The sequence below is a fragment of the Cervus canadensis genome, chromosome 1 (assembly GCF_019320065.1).
Source record: "Cervus canadensis isolate Bull #8, Minnesota chromosome 1, ASM1932006v1, whole genome shotgun sequence".
Lineage (NCBI taxonomy): Eukaryota > Metazoa > Chordata > Mammalia > Artiodactyla > Cervidae > Cervus > Cervus canadensis.
This window is the reverse complement of record NC_057386.1, coordinates 72,326,183-72,346,489: the sequence shown is the minus strand read 5'-3', so window position 1 is coordinate 72,346,489 and position 20,307 is coordinate 72,326,183. Positions and strand designations below refer to the sequence as shown.

General features: G+C 38.9%; 1 protein-coding gene across 1 annotated transcript in view; it reads left to right on the top strand.

The window, feature by feature from the left end:
* Positions 1-20,307, top strand: part of LOC122452056 (hedgehog interacting protein) — a 104,064-nt gene that overhangs the window by 3,988 nt on the left and 79,769 nt on the right. Inside the window, exons 2-4 of the mRNA XM_043485376.1 lie at positions 2,908-3,100; positions 10,837-10,993; positions 11,669-11,870. Coding sequence (XP_043341311.1) covers positions 2,908-3,100; positions 10,837-10,993; positions 11,669-11,870 — 552 coding nt within the window. The remainder of the gene's footprint in view (positions 1-2,907; positions 3,101-10,836; positions 10,994-11,668; positions 11,871-20,307) is intronic.

The window sequence follows — 20,307 nt, the reverse complement described above, 5'->3', positions numbered from 1 at the left end:
ACAGCTGAACAACCTTGTAGGCATATGATTTTTAGAAATAACTTTTTGTGTACCAAGTGATCTTAAGGCATCATATAATATACTGTCCTGTATTTTCCCCTTTTGTCCCCTCATCGAACCCATGTGCATGCCTTTTTATCCTCTTTGTTCAGTTACTTGATAAAGAGAAATACAGAAGGTCTCTGTCACCCGTTTTACTATTTGTTGATAAGCTGTAGTTGTAGGCCACGCTTCACTGTGTATTCCAGGATTTATCTTACCTTCCTTCTATGGATTTTTACTTTCATGTGGCTAAAGATTAAAGGATGACCTGCCAGATGTTGTAAATTAGTCAGCAACAGCCACAGTCATTACTAGGCGCACTGTAATAATGTTTCAAAGTTTTACATGATTTCCAAAGTATATTTAGTTTAAACCGCTATAATTTGATGGTTTCATATATGGCTTTTAAAAATTGAAACAGGAAATTAGCTTAAATTTCTTCTTAAGATTGATGACATTGTCAGACATAAAGTTAAGGCCCTGTATAGACACAGACACATAGACAAAAAAAAAAGAAGAAGAAGAAAAAGAAAAAAAATACCCTACACACACCAGCACTCATCTGTCTAAAACAGCGTTGCAGCTTGGGCTGAGTCAGTTTAATTGACTTCAGTAGGACTATTGGTTCATTGAAACCAAAGCCAGAATGATGGCTCTATCTATCTTCAAATAGGTATTTACACTGCAGACCCCACACAGAGCAAAATGTTACCATCCTGCTGGGCCGGGACAGCGTGAAACTTTACAAAGAATAATATTATACTTGATTTCAGATAATTTATTGAATCCTATTTCTGAAACTTTTGATGAGAGACCTTGTGGCCAGGACACATTCCAAAAATTGTAAAAGACAAAATTCTTTAGGCACTAAAATCAGGCTCTTCCTGGACAGCAGCTGGGAGTGTGCATGGGGATCATTTTGTTTCAACTATGAAAAATCTAAGCTTGCATATTCTCCATAAAACCAAAGGTAATTACATTCCAGTTTGTCAGCCAGCAAAAGAGGTGGCCTCAGCATCCTGCAGTTGTTTTGTTCTTACTGGACTGCCATGTGATAAACAAACAGAACACAGTTGAACAGTATTAATATTGAATAGATCTGGTGAGGTCTGACAGAGTATGGACAAGAAAAGACATTTAAAGCATTCTTGGAATGCAAATTCTAAGTGTCTGGTGTATGCTTCCTTTTGGAAAACTTTAACCATTTAAGCAATTGTCATTTAAATAAAATGATAAAAATAAAAATGTAAGCACAATTTTAATTATTAATAAAGTTTCTGCATATTGTAGACAGTTACAACTCATCATATACATATATGTACACACTTTTTTTTCTGAAACAGGGTAGCTTCTACTGGACTTTTAATTACTACATGCTAAAATTTCAGCACGTCTTGTGTGCAGCTTTGTTTTTTCTTTTAGTTGCTTTGCTCTTTCAGATCCAAATTCTGTGATCACCTAGAATATCTTTATCCTAAAAAAACAGAAGTCATATGAGTCACTCAGTTTACTCAAATTAGAACCTCAACTTGCGATGAAATACTTGCTTTAAGCAGTGATCTAGTGTTTAAAATGTTAATTTCAGTTCATAGTTGTAAAGAAATAAGTGTAAACACAGTTATATAAACTGGGAGAACGAAATTTTTATATGAAATTCCACCTCATTATGGTGTTTTTAATATGAGAAATCAATGCTTAATTTGATAGTACTATATTTCATGTATCAAATATTCTGCTGATATTCTGTTCCTTAGAGGAGGTCCTGAAATCAGTTTTTTAAACTTAGTTCTAGACACTGAGATCTATTTTACGTGCAAATTGCTAACCTCAATGAATCAGTAGCTGTCAAATTAGTCTTATTGATATAAAAGACATAATAATACTGTATGCCCCTTTTTCATTAAAACTCATTAAATACTATACAAAAACACTTTTACTAAAGTCTTGTGTTTATTCGTACATATACCTGAGGAGCTAGTTAGAAAATTTTTCCTGGCTAAGATATAAAGAATAATAAAAGTTGGTCTTAAACCTGTTTTACTCAGCTTCAGGTATTATTTTTGTAGAACACGAAAAGAAGATATTTCCCACACTTTACAAAACTTTCCCTAGGCAATCTGTAGATTGAAAATTAATTCAAATGAGAACAATATTGTTTAAATAACATCTTTGAGAATCTCATTAGGCATTCCAGGAATGAAAGAGACTTTTACCCAAGATACAAAAAACCCATGTGTTAAAAAGTTGCTTTACATAGAGTTGGATAAAGATATTTGGAGTTTTCAAATTAAATGTCTGTCAGTATATACTTTAAGGCAGGGTGAGAAAAAGAGTTAAGGAGTCTTAAATATAATTATCATTTAATTTTTCACACCTGAAGGACAAACAGTCTGATTTACAAGAGTAAGAAGCCTGTCTGTGCATCCTTACCCTTTGCCCTCCCATCCCAGCCCAAGAGACTGCCTGCTAAGTCACTTCAGTCTGTCCGATTCTTTGCAGCCCTGTGGACTGTAGCCTGCCGGGCTCCTCTGTCCAGGGGATTTTCCAGACAAGAATACTGGAGTGGGTTGCCATGCCCTCCTTCAGGGAATCTTCCTGACCCAGGGATCAAACCCGTTTCTCTTACCCGCGTCTCTTACCTGCATTGGCAAGCAGGTTCTTTACCACTGGAACCGCCTGGGAAGCCAGAGACTGCGCTTGTGTCCTCATAAAGGTATTCTGTATTGTGACTTGGTGATTCTTTGCAGACTACAGCATTGGCTAAATGAACTTTTCTCTTTCTATGATGACCGCCCCCCAAAAAACATAACTAAACCTAACTTTGTAGAACTAAACAGAAGTCTTTTTCTAATTTCTGGCTTCCAGATATTTACTGTTACCAACAACACAGAATGCGGGAAGTTACTGGAGGAAATCAAGTGTGCCCTTTGCTCTCCACATTCTCAGAGCCTGTTCTACTCACCTGAGAGAGAAGCCTTGGAAAGAGATCTGGCACTTCCCTTGCTCTGCAAAGACTATTGCAAAGAATTCTTTTATACTTGCCGAGGCCATATTCCAGGTAAAAAAAAAAAAGATGATTAAGTGAAATAAACTACTGCAGAATAGCTTTCCAAGATACTTGTTCCTAAGCACTTGCTTTGCTGGTGTTGTTTAGCTGCTTAGTCGCATCCGACTCTTTGTGACCCCTGTACCATAGCCCGCCAGGTTTCTCTGTCCATAGGGTTTCCTAGGCAAAAATATTGGAGTGGGTTGCCACTTCCTTCTCCAGGGGATCTTCCCGACCCAGGAATCGAACCCAGCTCTCAAGGTATTGGCAGGCAGATTCTTTACCATTGAGCCACCAGGAAAGCCCAAACGCTTGCTTTCAGTTCAGTTCAGCTGCTCAGTCGTGTCCAACTCTTTGCGACCCCATGAATCGCAGCACGCCAGGCCTCCCTGTCCATCACCAGGGTGTAAAATTTATCTTGCCTTTCCTTTCAAAATACCTATTTTTACCTCGTAATTTAACTGTTAAAAACTTGTAACCTTGTATTGCTGCTAAAAGGATAACTGTCATTTCACCCTACAAACAGTACATTGTTTTGTGGCAGTGTTTTACATTTCTTGTTAAACTGATAATACAGTTGGTAATCTTTACACATGCTGGATTATTGATCAGATTTCTCATTGGTGTCTTTGCTCATCAATGTCACTATCAAGACAACCTCCCCTTCCACACCGTTGATATGTAAGTGCAGTTTGTCCACTGACTTTTAAGGTATTTCCTTAAATAAAATATAATTTGAAAGCCCCCCCTCAATGTAACACCTTAGAAAGTACTTTTACATATAATGACTGATGTGCCTCTCATAAAGCCTGTGAGGAAGATAGGAAAGTTCTAGTGTCCCTTTGACAGATGAGGAAAATTGAGTCTCGTGTGTGTGTGTGTGTGTGTGTGTGTGTGTGTGTGTGTGTGTGTGTGTGCGCGTGCGCTCAGTCATGTCCGATTCTTTGCAACCCCATGGACTGTGGCCCACCAGGCTCCTCCGTCCATGGGGTTTCACAGGCAAGAATACTGGAGTGGATTGCCATTTCCTTCTCCAGAGGATCTTCCCAACCCAAAGGTCAAACCCGAGTCTCCTACATTGGTAGGTGGATTCTTTACTACTGAGCTACCTAGTAGCCTCAGAAGTTAAATGCCTTAATCCACTTGTATGCAATGGGAAACTTACAGGTGAGATAAAGTTTAGTTCTTATGCCTATAATGTCCCAGATATACATGGTCATATTTTGGACCCTAATAAACGTATAAGTTCTTGGGCACTGATTAATTTAACATCTGAGGTTTGTAAACCCTGGTATCAACACAGAGGTAGAAAAGAATTTAATAAGACAGATTCTGTTTAGTGTAACAAACAAATCTACTGATGCTAACAGTTTATAAAACTCAATGGCATTGAAGTAAAAGACAAGCTTTAAGAACTGTAGGATGCACTTGAACAATTTTTTTAAACTGCTACGCACATTTTACTTTTTTCTCTGACCCAGAAATGTGTAGGTTTTGTTTTTTTTTTTTTTAATAGAGTGCTCTTAATAGCCTAAGAAAACATTTTGACTAGGGTTGCTTGCTTCCTTTGGTGTACCATAACATGTATCTAAACCCATTCAATGTGAAAATATTATTATTGACTTTATAAACTACAGCCATCTTTCTAAGGTTTGCCTTAAACCAGCTGTTTCTTCCTCTTTATCACATTCCCCAAAGCAAAGTAGAATAGGTCACGGTTGCCTAGATGGCCTGCTGAGAAGTGATAACAGATTAGGTCCCATCAAGGTTTGCTGCAAATTTCCAGTCTGGAAGGCTTGCCTTTACCACTCTAAACTGAAAATGATACTGACACTCGGTGTTTTTATCTCCTTGAGATAAATACCACTAGGCTGAATTGAGAGACTCATCTGTGGGGCACTTCCTTTATTTGAAGTTATTTTAGCTTCCAAAACAAACAACAAAAAGCAGTATCCACTGAGGGAGAGAGCCCAGCAAACAGCTCAGGAGCCAACCTGTAAGCACCTTGCTCCCCAGATCAACACATGTGGTGACGAATGACAAATTTATTTTTCTCCAAAGTTTGTATATATGTAAAACTGCTGAAGTGCATCAAGATGTCAAGTGCTTTTGGTGGCCACCCAGGCTGCCTTGAAAGATAACCAGATGAAAGCTCCACTCCAGTGGTAGGTGGAGCAGCCAGGGGGATTTTCAGGGCCAGGCCTGCAGGCATTAGCAGCAAAAAGGAGGGGATTCCTCTGCATTCATCAAATGCTAATAATCGCTCTAAATACATGTCCCCAAAGTGAGCTGTAATAACACACTGTTTGTGTCGATCAATTTGTTAGCCAGGCTGATCCTTGGCACACAGGTTACCATTTCCTAAAGTATGATAAATCAGATGACAATCCTCCCCTTGGCCCTGGCCCCCAACACAGAAGGCTCTTTAGAATTCTAGAGCACTCCTTTTTCAGAAATTGCTCAAAAAGTGACTTTGTAATATTTTCACCTTCTTAAATCTATTTAATGTCATGGTTTGCTCTTCTCTGAAGTTCGACATTGTGAAAAACAGCTACTTTGTGATTCTGTTTGTTTTTTTTTAACCTGTCCTCATCAGCCTCATCTATTTGCAAATCAAAATCATGAAGAGGACGGGACCTTAAGGACTGCTGAGAAGGGTTGAAAGAGAGAAAATAATTCCAGAGACATCTTCATTTCTTCCCCCATGGCCCCATACATGAAGAATTAAACACATAAATGATCTATCCCTTTGCTTTAGCCTCACAGCTTTAAGAAAGTGTGGTTCACTCTGCGATACGTGTATGCCAGAAAGACAGCAATTTTCTAGAAACTTTAATTCAGAAAAATTCATAGTCTGCTTATTTCCACAAAAAAAAAACAAAAGTTAAAAATCACTGCAGTAAAGATATACTGGAGTTTTATTGATCATAATATTCTTCAGCTGTGAATTTAGTGAGGGAGATAAACTCTTAAAGCTTCTTAAAAATCCCCAAATTTCATTAAAAAAAAAAAAATACCCATAGGAACTCCTTTCTCAATACCATGTGTCTCTTCTTCTGCCTGAATTACGATGAACAGAGGAGATGCTTTGCTGTTCACCAAATGATGACCTAATAAGTACACTCTGTGGGGAGGATATGAAAGGGTAACTCTGGGGTTTTGCTTCTTCCTTTAAATTTACACTCATTACCATAATGACTTTTATCACTCTCGGACTGTCATCTCTCAGCCATAGATGAGGGTAGTGTGAACTGTCTGTACACAATTAGTTCAACTGGTTTAATCCCGTTGCTAAAGAGGCCAAGGTCATAGATTTGATTCCACTGAGTTTCTAAAGTCCACAGCCACTCCTGACCCCTAGTCAAATATCTTACACTTGTGTCTCATTAGTGCCCCAGAGAGCAAGCCAGAATGGATGGATTAATGCACCCAGATCTACCTCCTCTGCTGGAAAATGCTTTCCAGTCCAAGCCTTACAGATGGCGGGGTTTTCCCATTTTTTTCCTCATCAATATAAACAGCAAAGAAAATGAGGAAAAGTAGCTTTTCTCTAGCATACTTGCTTAGAGAAAATCTAGAGCTTAGAAAACTGCATAGAGAATATTTATTTACATGTCCAGTATTTTACAGGGTGCTTTGTGGTATAGTAAGATGGGAAAGGAGTTACAGTTCCAGAACATTTGATAAATTATCAGGAGTTATGAAACCATTACAGCTGCTGGAATCATCAGTGTACTCCCATCGATAGTGGACCTGATCATATGATGATAATCAGGGTGAGCTGCACGCCTTCAGTAAAATGCTCTTCAGGGCCTCCTTCTAAACAGAAGGGTACCATTTGCTAAACTATATCTTCCCAGGAAATAAATGTTAGCCCAGTGTCCCAAAACCAGATCCTCTTTTAGCTCTTCACAGAAAATATATCTTACTCATCACTGTCTATAAAATCAGATCATTTAAGATAAAGTACTAATAAAAGTATTAGATGTTTCCATTCATATTATCATAATTGTCAGAAAATGCCCATATTTTTATGTAAAAGTCTTCTAAGTTGGCTCCCTTCTTCCCACTTAGATTGTTCAGTTTGCCTTTAACACTGTAAAAACCTCAGAATAATTCATTGGTAGCATTCTGGTTTTGTTTAATTTGCTAAGATAGCATAATATCTCTGGAGTGTCAGAGTTTATGAATCTGCACTCATCGATCTTCAGATGTTCCATTCGAAAACCATTTCTCATTTCCTCATATTTGTCCTCAACTAATTCAATCAACCACTGGCATTATTCATTTATTTCCCCTTAAAATAGTATGGGTTTGCAGACTCTAATGTTGAAAAACAGATTATTTTTTAAAAATGAACTCAAAATGTTCTCTGAGTTGTACTTTGAAATTTATGTGTGACCCCTGCAGGTAAAACAAAGGTAAAACAAAATTTCTCCTTCACATATTCAGTTATAAATATATCCATAGTATAGCAGTCTTCCTGCATGCATCATATTGGCATAGAGACTTCCTGCCTAAAGGTAAATATATATCTCTATCTATAGATCTATATCTGCATTTATATATAAAACATCTAGCTCCCAGAAACATCTGGGCCAAAACTGGAAAAAGTTTGATTTAGCAACTCAGTTTTCCTTCTCTTCTTTTTTACCTCAAACAGAATTATTTAACACTACTGTGCAGTTTTCCTCTGATGCTTAGCCATTGAAGAATGGAAGAGAGAACTTAATTTCTTGCAAACAGTAAATTGCTGAAGATGAGTAAATGCTGTTGTAGCATTCATTCCGCTCCTCAATTTCTAATCCCTGGATTTTCAAAGAAAGACAACCTCCTTCCAGCTGCCTTATCCCTCCCAGAGAGCACCCTTCGCAGCTGCCATGGCTCCTCATTCTGCCCATCCCCCACCACACACACACACTCACACACACACTCACTCCCAGGGAACACCCTTCGCAGCTGCCATGGCTCCTTATTCTGCCCATCCCCCACCACACACACACACACTCACTCACACATACACTCACTCCCAGGGAGCACCCATCACAGCTGCCATGGCTCCTTATTCTGCCCATCCCCCACCACACACACACACACACACTCACACACACACTCACTCCCAGAGAGCACCCTTCGCAGCTGCCATGGCTCCTTATTCTGCCCATCCCCCACCACACACACACACTCACACATACACTCACTCCCAGGGAGCACCCATCGCAGCTGCCATGGCTCCTTATTCTGCCCATCCCCCACCACACACACACTCACACACACACTCACACATACACTCACTCCCAGGGAGCACCCATCACAGCTGCCACTTACATACACTCACTTCATTCCCAGGGCACCTTCACAGCTGCCACTCCTATCTGCCCATCCCCACCACACACACACACACACACACTCACAATACACTCACTCCCAGGAGCACCATCGCAGCCATGGCTCCTTATTCTGCCCATCCCCACCACACACACACACACACACAACACACACACACACACTCACACATACACTCACTCCCAGGGAGCACCCATCACAGCTGCCATGGCTCCTTATTCTGCCCATCCCCCACCACACACACACACACACACACACACAAACACACACACTCACTCATTCCCAGGGAGCACCCATCACAGCTGCCATGGCTCCTTATCTGCCCATCCCCCACCACACACACACACACACACACACACACACACACACTCACTCACTCATTCCCAGGGAGCACCCTTCGCAGCTGCCATGGCTCCTTATTTGCCCATCCCCCCCCCCCCACACACACAACCCCCACACACACACACTCTCCCAGGGAGCACCCTTCGCAGCTGCCATGGCTCCTTATTCTGCCCATCCTCCACCACACACACACACACACACACACACACACACTCACTCACTCATTCCCAGGGAGCACCCTTCGCAGCTGCCATGGCTCCTTATTCTGCCCATCCCCCACCACACACACACACACACACACACACACACACACACACACACACACACACACACACACACACACACACACACACACAGACTTCCAATGACATCTGCTCTTACTCGCCTGCTTCCCAAAGAAAAGATGTCTCCCAATTCTGTGCTTCGTTGCTCCTCATGTCCGACTCTTTGCGACTCCATGGACTGCAACCTGCCAGGCTCCTCTGTCCATGGGATTCTCCAGGCAAGAATACTGCAGTGGGTTGCCATGCCCTCCTCCAGGGGATCTTCCCAACCTAGCAGTTGAACCCAGGTCTCCTGCATTGCAGGCAGATTCTTTACCAGCTGAGCTACCAAGGAAGCCCAGTAGGTTAGTCAGATATTGGCATTGAAGAATCTGTCTCAGAAATTCAGGGATGATACACTTCGCCCACAAGTTAGGTGAAAATATATATTATGTTTTAATCCTGTGGGACCCTCAGATTCCAAGGTTAGTTAGTCTTAGGTTGGAGGGGACTCAACTCAAGTTTAACTTTAGTTAAACTCACAGAAAATCAACTTTTTAGTGTCTTTCATATTCCATTGATGAGCCTCACTTGGTTGTCCCCAAATTCCAAGTTCTTTTTCTTACAAATACTTGCAAACTTGCATCCATTATACAACTTTTAAACCTCAGGTACATTCCCTGATTACCTGGGAGTACAATAGTTTGATTTGTTAGGTAAAAATCAAGGGATTGAGCATAACTGAAGATATTAAATCAGAAGCAGGAATTTGGGACAGCAATAGAGTCCATTCTAATCACAATATCATATTTTAATAACAAAATTGTCAGAATATGGAAGTGAATCTTAGCCATTATGCCTTCCCCTCAAAAAAAAAGAAAGAAAAGAGAAAAAAACCTACCTTATTAACTCAAATTGTAAAAGTAATGTCAAAATTCTTTTTTGTGATAAGATCTTCTTTCTTATTCAACTTTTATTTGATAAAAATTCTTACTATGTAACAAATGAAAAAATAACTCCTTTCATTCAGATCGCTTTAAGTCTTCTCTATACTTTTGTTTTGGCTCATATTAATTTTTTTTCAGTGAGGAGTAGTATGTCAGCTCTTCTGTTTGAGAAGATTGAAAGAATATTTTAAAGATTATTTTTTGTGTTACAAAATAATCTGTAAGTGAGCAAGAAAAAGGCACCAACACATTTGAATATAGAGGCTCTGTTACTGGCATCAATTCATTGCTTGATCATTGCAGGGAGTCAGTCGTTTACTGTGGCATATAATCCATGACCTTGCAATAGTAACTAGATTTATCATTTAATCATGTATGAGTGATAATACAGTAAAAATTGTAAAATGACCCAAGCTGGCTCTTGTTGGTCTGTCTCTTTCTTGACCGCAATTTGTTCTTCTTAGGAAGTTATTAATATGGTAGGGGAAAAAGTGCTGAATAGTCATCAGATGAATGTGAAAGTGTGACATTTGGAAACTGGGAAGGTTTGGAAATAGAGTCAATGCAATTAATGCTGGGTTCATATTAGCTCTATTTCATATGAGCCTTTTAAGACATCTAATACAATATCATTTCACTTGTATTGCAACTTTAAATGTTTGATTTAAAAAGAAATGGAAATCCCAAGCCAAAATACAGTGTTCTTCCCTTTTATTTTTTTTGTCTATATATTTTCCTAGAATATTCATATAGTTCCTGAAAATTCTTGACCTATATTTTGTCTTTCAAATGTGGTGTTTTTAACCATAACACTAAATATTTCTAAGGCATCTTTTTACTTTTTTTAAAGGTTTACTTCAAACTACTGCTGATGAGTTTTGCTTTTACTATGCAAGAAAAGATGGTGGCTTGTGCTTTCCTGATTTTCCAAGAAAACAAATCAGAGGACCAGCCTCTAACTACTTGGACCAGATGGAAGAATATGACAAAGTGGAAGAGATCAGCAGGTTCATAAAGATAAATGTTATTAAATCTTAAAAAAAAAAAACCTGACAAGCCTTGTCATCCGTCTATGAGTCATCTGTCTATGCTCATATCCAGCAGTTATATCCTCCAGATGTTTGTTTTTTTTTTTCTTTTTGGTAGTTTGCTTCTCTAAAATCATATTCGCTTAAATATCTTTAATGCTGAGACTACTAACCTTCTATTATGAGCTTGGCTTCTCTATGATTCATGAGAATTTTATGAGTCTAGTTTTAAACTTGATTTGTATGATTGTTGTTGGCTTATGGCACTGTAGAAACATTCAGCACAATTATTATTAGCTAAACAGAGTTTTATAAATAGATCTTAGAACTTTCTCTCTGAGCACCTTTCTGTAAGGTTTAATTACTGTGAGTAACGCTAATTTTAATTGGAGTCACTGAAAGATAAGATAGTGAACTTGTGAAAAATTTAAAATACGTATGTGTTTGGATTTTCTCCTTTGCTTTCTGATAGAAAGCTTTTTGAGGGTTTTTTTTTCCCCCCATTGAAAAGAATTTAAAAGAATCAGATTGGGACCTTGGGTTAGCAGCCCTTCATTGATTCCTAGAGGAAATACATTTTGGAAAGGATGCTATTTTCATTTCTTACCTCCTTCATCTCAAGAAAAGCTTACTGGTTTTCTTTAATTTGTTTAGAAAGCACAAACACAACTGCTTCTGTATCCAGGAGGTTGTGAGTGGGCTGCGCCAGCCTGTCAGCGCCCTGCATAGTGGGGACGGCTCCCACCGCCTCTTCATTCTGGAAAAAGAAGGTTATGTGAAGATACTTACCCCCGAAGGAGAAATTCTCAAGGAGCCTTATTTGGACATTCACAAACTTGTTCAGAGTGGAATAAAGGTTGGCTTTTTAAATTTTATTTATCTTTGCTCTGGCTATGTTAATTTTATTTTAGTGTTGTCCTCACTAAAGGTGTTTCTTCGCAATAAAGGAAAGAATGTAGGAGAAAATAAGGAGACAATAGAGGGGCACAATAATTATGGCCACTAAATCAGGACAATGATGTTACATTTTTCATGTTATTTGGTGATGATTAAGCAGTGCAATCAGATTGGTATTTTGACTTGTTTTCCCTATGTAACTGACATACTTAAAATGATTCTTGGTTTTATAAAATATTTGTTTAAGTACTGTTTAACAGGCATTAGAATTGTATACCAGCATCTGCCAGCAGAAACAAAGAGGCCTTTGGGTTATTTTGGCAAAATTGCAAGTCATTCTTTCACTACATCTCTGTTTGACTCTGTGTCATAAGATATGCTATTTATACTGTGATTTCCTTGTACAATATTTTTACAGGTAAGTCAAATATTTTTTTCTATAACTAGCCACCTTTATAACATATAAGTGCATCTATTGCCTTCTTTCCCGCTTCTTCAATTTGAATTCTCATGTTCAGTAATCTAATAGGTGTGTAAACAAATACTGTCACATTTTCTTCATCTCATCCTCTGTCGTCCCCTTCTCTTCCCATCTTCAATCTTTCCCATCATTAGGGTCTTTTCCAGTGAGTCAGTTTTATGCATCAGGTGGCCACAGTATTGGAATCTCAGCTTCAGTATCAGTCCTTCCAATGAATATTCAGGACTGATTTCCTTTAGGATGGACTGGTTTGATCTCCTTGCAGTCCAAAGGACTCTCAAGAGTCTTCTCCAACACCACAGTTCAAAAGCTTCAATTCTTTAGCACTCAGCTTTCTTTATAGTCCAACTCTCTCATCCATACATGACCACTGGGAAAACCATAGCCTTGACTAGATGGACCTTTGTTGGCAAGACCTTTGTTCACAAGAAAGCAGAATGATACAATATTAGTAGTACTAAGCTATAAGCAAATTGTGGCATTCTAAAATTAAGACATTTAACAGTTCATGAATGTCTTAGAATGAAATAAATTAAGTATGATTTCAGGAGAACTGATTATCTTTTTCATTTTAAACTGGAAAAAAACCGAGGGAGGATATATACTCTTCCACTCATATGATATAAATAAGCTCCTTCTTCTTCTGTTGAGCTCTATTCAAAGGTAAGAACATTAAAACCAGAAGAAATCAATAAGAAAAAATATACGTATATTCCTGATACCTATCTATTCAGTATCTACCATGTGAAATAATTAGGATGACTCAGAGTACAGAGAATGCCTCTTGTTGGGACCACTCAGCCTCAAGGTCACCTTGTGACAGCATCAGTTCAGTTCAGTTCAGTCGCTCAGTCGTGTCCAACTCTTTGCAACCCCATGGACTGCAACACACCAGGCCTCCCTGTGCATCACCAACTCCCAGAGTTTACCCAAACTCATGTCCATTGAGTCAGTAATGCCATCGAATCATCTCATCCTCTGTCGTCCCCTTTTCCTCCCACCTTCAATCTTTCCCAGCATCAGGGTCTTTTCAAATGAGTCAGCTCTTCGCATCAGGTGGCCAAAGTATTGGAGTTTCAGCTTCAACATCAGTCCTTCCAATGAACACTCAGAACTGACCAGGATATAACTGTGCAAAAGAAGTACTTATGATACTTGTGGTCCTTTAAGGAAAAGAGCTTTGGCACCAAGACACAGATCATTTAGAAAAGTTGTTTAAATCAGTAGTTTCAACTTTCTCCCAATAAAATTTTTCATTATATTTCATAGCACATAATCCAAAGTCTTAAAATGAACCATTACTGTTTTGAACATCAGAGTTCAATAAATACATTCTGAAATGTATTCTGATAATTCACTGCCAATGGTACCTCATGAGAAAGGAATAAAGATACTGCAGCAAATGCATTACTCACTACAAGTGAGTTGTTTTTTTCCTGACCTTGAAAGTGTTTTTCTGACCTTGAAGAGTTAAACATGCCCTCTATAAAATAAAGCATTGGGGAAAGTGTTCTAAAAATCATCACCTTGTAATCCTATCAATTAAAGAATATCACTTAATATTTTTATATACTTACTTCCATTTTTGTATTAAATTAATTTTTCCTGATTGCAAAAGTAACATAAGTCTGTTTTAATAACTGGAAACACAGAAGAATATGTTCTCTAATAGTTTTTTCCTAGGAAACTTTAAAATAAAAATAAGCTTTTATAAAATCTTTTTAGCCTTCATTTTTTACCTAATACTATGTTATGAGAATGTTACCAGATTTGGAAACTTTTCTCAAAAACTTAGTTTTTTTAATGTCTTTTGAGCATTCCATTTCCTTATTAAGAGATATTTAGGATTACCCCAGTATTTTCTTTTTATCATTGTAAATAATGTTGTTTATCACTCCTGTATATATTATGTAACCTAATTATAGATAATTTCTTTAAAATTCACTGATAAAACATTACTGAGTTGAGGGACATACACCATGATACACATTGCCAATTAACTCTAAAATATATCTTCAGCTATTTGAGAGAATAGTTTTCAAATACCATTTTACTTAAAACATTGGTATTAAAAGTTTATGTATGATAAAATGTAGGTGAAAGAAATGGGCTCAGAATACTGGAAAATTCTGTTGCAGGGAGGAAAAAACTGATGTTCTTGTTTCTACTTCAATTTAACTACCTAAAGAATGCCCTTCTTCTGATTAGAGTCACTTAAGACTCTCTCTTTTCATTCACACCCATTCATTGGGATATGAATGAAAGTTTATCTTCTCTGATATTGAGACATCTCATCATGCCGTAAAATAATACAAGCCAGTTTGTGACAGTGCCGTGATTCTGCAGTACATATGTTCTGTAGGCCTCTAGGAGTTCTGCAGAACCCTGTTGGGCATTCTTTCCTAGGAGAGCTGCAGGGTTTCTCAGGCTTAAAATAAACTTCAAAATCCATTCTTCTACCCATTATGTAGAAATATGTATAATACATGTGTAGAGTTACATAAATTGACATATTTCAAAGTGCATATTTTGGATTCTTTTAGCATTTGGCACTAGTGATATCAGTGAGATAGGAACCTATCACATGGAAATTTGAATGTATGCTGTATAGTCAGTATTAAGACCACATCCTTGTCCTCAAGTAGATCCTCAAGTAGATCAGGCAACAACATGCCTTTATCTCAGTCTCCAAGGAACCCCTGTCACAAGTCACAGATTGGAAGTCTTAGAAGTGACTCAGTTCAATGGCTCAGTCGTGTCTGACTCTTTGTGACCCCATGAATCGCAGCACGCCAGGCCTCCCTGTCCATCACCAACTCCCGGAGTCCACCCAAACCCATGTCCATTGAGTCAGTGATGCCATCCAACCATCTCATCCTCTGTCATCCCCTTCTCCTCCTGCCCTCAATCTTTCCCAGCATCAGGGTCTTTTCCAATGAGTCAGCTCTTCACATCAGGTGGCCAAAGTATTGGAGTTTCACCCTCAACATCAGTCCTTCCAATGAACACCCAAGACTGATCTCCCTTAGGATGGACTGGTTGGATGTCCTTGCAGTCCAAGGGACTCTCAAGAGTCTTCTCCAACACCACACTTCAAAAGCATCAATTCTTCAGCATTCAGCTTTCTTCATAGTCCAACTCTCACATCCATACATGACCACCGGAAAAACCATAGCCTTGACTAGACGGACCTTTGTTGACAAAATAATGTCTCTGCTTTTTAATATGCTGTCTATGTGGGTCATAACTTTCCTTCCAAGGAGTAAGCGTCTTTTAATTTCATGGCTGCAATCACCATCTGCAGTGATTTTGGAGCCCCCAAAAATAAAGTCAGCCACTGTTCCCACTGTTTCCCCATCTATTTGCCATGAAGTCATGGGACCGGATGCCATGATCTTAGTTTTCTGAATGTTGAGCTTTAAGCCGACTTTTTCACTCTCCTCTTTCACTTTCATCAGGAGGCTCTTTAGTTCTTCACTTTCTGCCATGAGGGTGGTGTCATCTGCATATCTCTACTACTGTTAGTTTAATGGAACAGATGCCAACACATTTATAAGTTGACTAGACTGCTAGTTTTTGTGGTATGCCCCTCAGAGACTTTTGAAATGAAAACAGTATCACAATCATTTCACAGTAATTTTCAGGCTTCTTGATGTGTGAAAAATTAGTGTGTTTGTGGCAGTCTTCTGAGTTTTTCAATGATTATTTTGTGTTAATGCAAATAGGAATTTTCATAAATTATTATGCATATCACTTCCCTATTCTTTCAGTTTTAAATGTCCTAAGAGAGGGAATAAAACTGTTTTAACAGACCAAAGTATTGGCTGAAATATTCTAATCATAGCATTAATAATAATTCTATATGCTAAACCCAATCTTGGTAGGTTTGAAATAAATGCAGGACAAGCTATAGTGGTGATTCCCTCCATGGTATTCATTAATGACCAATATGAGTATATTAAATCAGACATAAAGAGGAATTCTTGATTATAAGAGTTTCTAAAAGCTAGTGCTGGGTATAAGGGAATTTAGAATTCCTTTTCTGCTAATGGTCAATTCAGAATCGACAGGGATTTCTGTTACCTGGTTAGGACTGGCCTTTTTGTGGCAGAGAGCTGGACTTGGTTGATGTCCTTAAATATCTACCAGCCCTGATTCTTATACCACCAACAAAGAACCAGTCATTTGGAGAACTTAGAGAACACCTCCCTAAATGGGTCTTGACTAAAGCTGAAAATATGGCATCTGGTTTTTACTGGTTTGGCCAAAACATTCGTATGGATTTTTTGATAAGCCATTGTGGAAAAACACAAATGAAATTTTTGCCAACCCAGTTATCTAACACCCAGATTGTGCTGCCTATATTATAGGAGATTTTTCAATATCCTGAGAGCATAACTAAGTTTCACTGAGCAAAAGTTATGGGCAAAACTGCAAAGCACCAACTAAAGCATTGACTTCTTTTTGCTCTAGGAAATTGTGGAGTTGGATTAATAGAGTAAATTCTATGCCATATGAATTTAAACTGCTACTTCATTTAGGAAGAGGTGATTCCATTCACAACAGCTCAAATCCTAGAAGACTGAGCTTTGTGAAACTACCAAGAATAGGTAAAAAATAGTTTTAAAACTAGATAGCAGTTTGCTAGATTTTTAGCATTAGTGCATTGTACAAGCTGACCATTCATGTGGCTGCCGTGAAAAATGGCTCAAATGGCCAACTGATGAGCAGACTTTAAAATCTTCATTTTGTGTGTTGAGTGTGGGAGTGGGAAGGAGCATACACCTTGTTGTTGATGTTGTTCTATCCCAAAGAGGGAAATGCCAAGATCACCGTGATTTGAAATCTTTAAATTAATCTTATGTCTGAATCCGTAGTCAGAACTTCTGGATATACTAGACCCAGCCTCATCTATTTGAAGTTCTTGGGGATGATAGACCACTGGTTCTTAAGAATGACTGCACAGTAGAGATGACTGGGAACGTTAGAACATTCTACTGCCCAAATTAAATCAGAATATCTGGAGTTGGAACTCAGTTGGTACCCTTGTAGAGATTTAACAGGTGATTTCATCATGGGGCCCATTTGAAAAGCACTGGTCTAGACTGAGCCAAACCCCTGGATCAGTTGAATAAGGAATGAGACACGTTTTCTCTGCCCACCTATGGCCAAGTCATATTTCTGAAGTAACCACTGGGAGCAAATGGTTGGACACTAGTTGGCATTGTTGTATGCACACATGTGCGTGCGCATGCTCAGTCACTTCAATCATGTCCGGCTCTTTGTGCCCCTATGGACTGTAGCCCGCCAGGCTGCTCTGTCCATGGGATTCTTCATGCAAGAATACCAGAGTGGGTTGCCAGGCCCTCCTCCAGGGTATCTTCCCTAACTAGGGATCGAATCCGTGTCTCCTGCTTCTCAGGCGATTCTTTACTGCTGAACCCCTAGGGAAGCCCCCATTGTCCTGTACCTTCTGTCACTTATTTGACCTTCACATATTATTTGTCCACTTTGAGTGAGAAGATTAGTTAACTCTGGCAGCATGTGAGACTCTTGATAGAAAGTCTTAGAAAATGACATTAATTTTTTTCAACAATTCCTTTGAGTTGGACAGTCGCTTAACCTATTACATTTTCCTGTTTTTGTTCCACTGGGAATTTGGTATTCAGCTAGTTGGCAAAAAATGTTCTCATTCCTTTTCATAAAATGTAATTTGCTATTTATATCTGAAAACCCTTGTTAAAATAATGACAGGGACACTGGAAGTTACTCTAGTCTTATCTAATCAAACTTGCCCTGACCACCAAGGATCAGCCTTAGCCTTGTGTGTATGCAGTAGTTAAGACAAGCCTGCACCTGTTACCTACAGGGTGCCCCCCAACCCAGGTAGACTAACACATACCATTCTCTGCACCGCCCCCCCCCCACCCCAGTTCTCAGGGGTGGTCAGAGGACCAAGAGGCTCACCCAAACATCATGCAGTAGACGGAGCTAAAGACTTGTTGATCACTGAAAGAAGTATGCCTGGGCTCCTGTCCTTCCCTATCTACTCAGATCCTCATTTCAAAAGAGCTTTTCAAAGCAGTCCTTTTACCAAGAGAGGAGAGGACATGTGGTTGAAAGCTGCTGATTGTCTGGGTGACTGAACCCATTGACATTGGGTCTCTTGAGAGACAGTGGCCCAGGTGCCTGGGAGCCACAGGGGCATTGTGGAGGAAGAGGTAGGGTGCGCTGGGGCAAGGCCCGGCCAGGCAGCCTCTGATCTCACATGCTTGTAAGTCACACGCATGATCATGAGCAGCGAGGGTTTAGTGAAATCCCTTGCGCATCAGCCCATTGGGATGGATGTCCTACTTCTCCAAAGTTGGTCAGAGACCCTTCCTTTCACCTTTTCCTCTGTCTTTATCTGGCGATCTTATGGGAGCACATGCAATGCTAGGGTTTTTTTTCTGAGTGAAATGAGTCAGAGCATCAATGAGAAGCAGTTTACTGTTCAAAACTGGTATCAGAAACATATTGTGAATACACATGCACACTCATGCACATGCACACATATATGGCGCTGACTGGGTCGCCTGTCGAATGCTTCCTCAGTAAAATTAGAGCTCTGCTTTTAAGCATGTTTTAGGTTGAAAGAAAGTGTCTGTTTAGTTGAAAGAAAGCAGCAAAATATATTTAATATATTTGATAAATATTACAATAGAAGAGTTGCCATTCTGGAATTTTTTGTAGAAGTGATATTTTTAAAGTTTTTGACCTATCAAACTACTGGATTAGGAATTACTGAATTCCATCTAAAAGAGAATTGAGATCTTGGTAGAAATAAATTCATTCTAAAAGTGATAGGAAGTTCACTGAAGAGTCTTCCCTCAGATATAAATTTATAAATACCTTCTTTTGGGGATAATTCTGGTTCCAAACCATTAAAATGTAGATCTTCAAGTAAAAATTTTTACTACCATAATTTTTTTATATCAAGATAGTAATGATATGGTATTAAACCCAACTATCTTTATTTTACTGAGTGTTACTGATCCTGCATCAAAATGCCCTGCACTCTGTGATAAATGTTTTCAATTTTTAAATGTCTAATCTCATTTTAAGTCTATTATGAATGTCCAACAGAGAAGTCTTTTTTTTTTTTATTCCCTGGTCATGTGAAATAATCTCAATGTAATTTCCTGTTTGGTTAAGTTAATTTCATTTCTGGTGTTCTTACTTTTTTATCTTGGCATTCGCAATTCTATTTAAGATATTTGAATAAATATAAATGGTTATAGATATGGTGTGTGCCAGTGTTAACTGGTTTAATCTATAAAGTTCTCTCCAGCATGCATCATATTTTTTTACTGAAGTCGAAACTTAAGGGTCCAGGGTACCTCCAGCTAAGCAGAGAAAGAGGTGCCTTCTCCTACATTTTAGGTCCCATAATTCAGGGCTGAGGTGAGGAAAGCTTTTACATGAATGTCTTTGTATTTATCTAAGATTTGAAGGGCAAAGGAAACAGAGCCCATCAATCTCAAAGGTCCAGTGGTAATCATTTAAAACAAGTGAGAAGCCAAGAAATCTGAACCATCGAGAAGGTCACTGCTATCTTTCAAAAGCATCGCTCTGTATGTGGCAGCCACCAGCTCTCTGTATCTGACTGGAAGATAAAAGAGGACTGTTGGTAGTATCAGTTGGCATGACTTTCCAGTGGCTCTGTCATCTAATGAAAACGAAATCACAAGCATCCCAAAACTTTCCCAGTATTATAGTCTTCAAGCTGGCCATGTTTTTAGCAAGGATGTGTGTGCGTGTGCTAAGTCGCTTCAGTCGTGTCTGACTTTTTGCAACCCTATGAACTGTAGTCTGGCAGGCTCCTCTGTCCATGGGATTCTCCAGGCAAGGATACTAGCCTGGGTTGCCACGCACT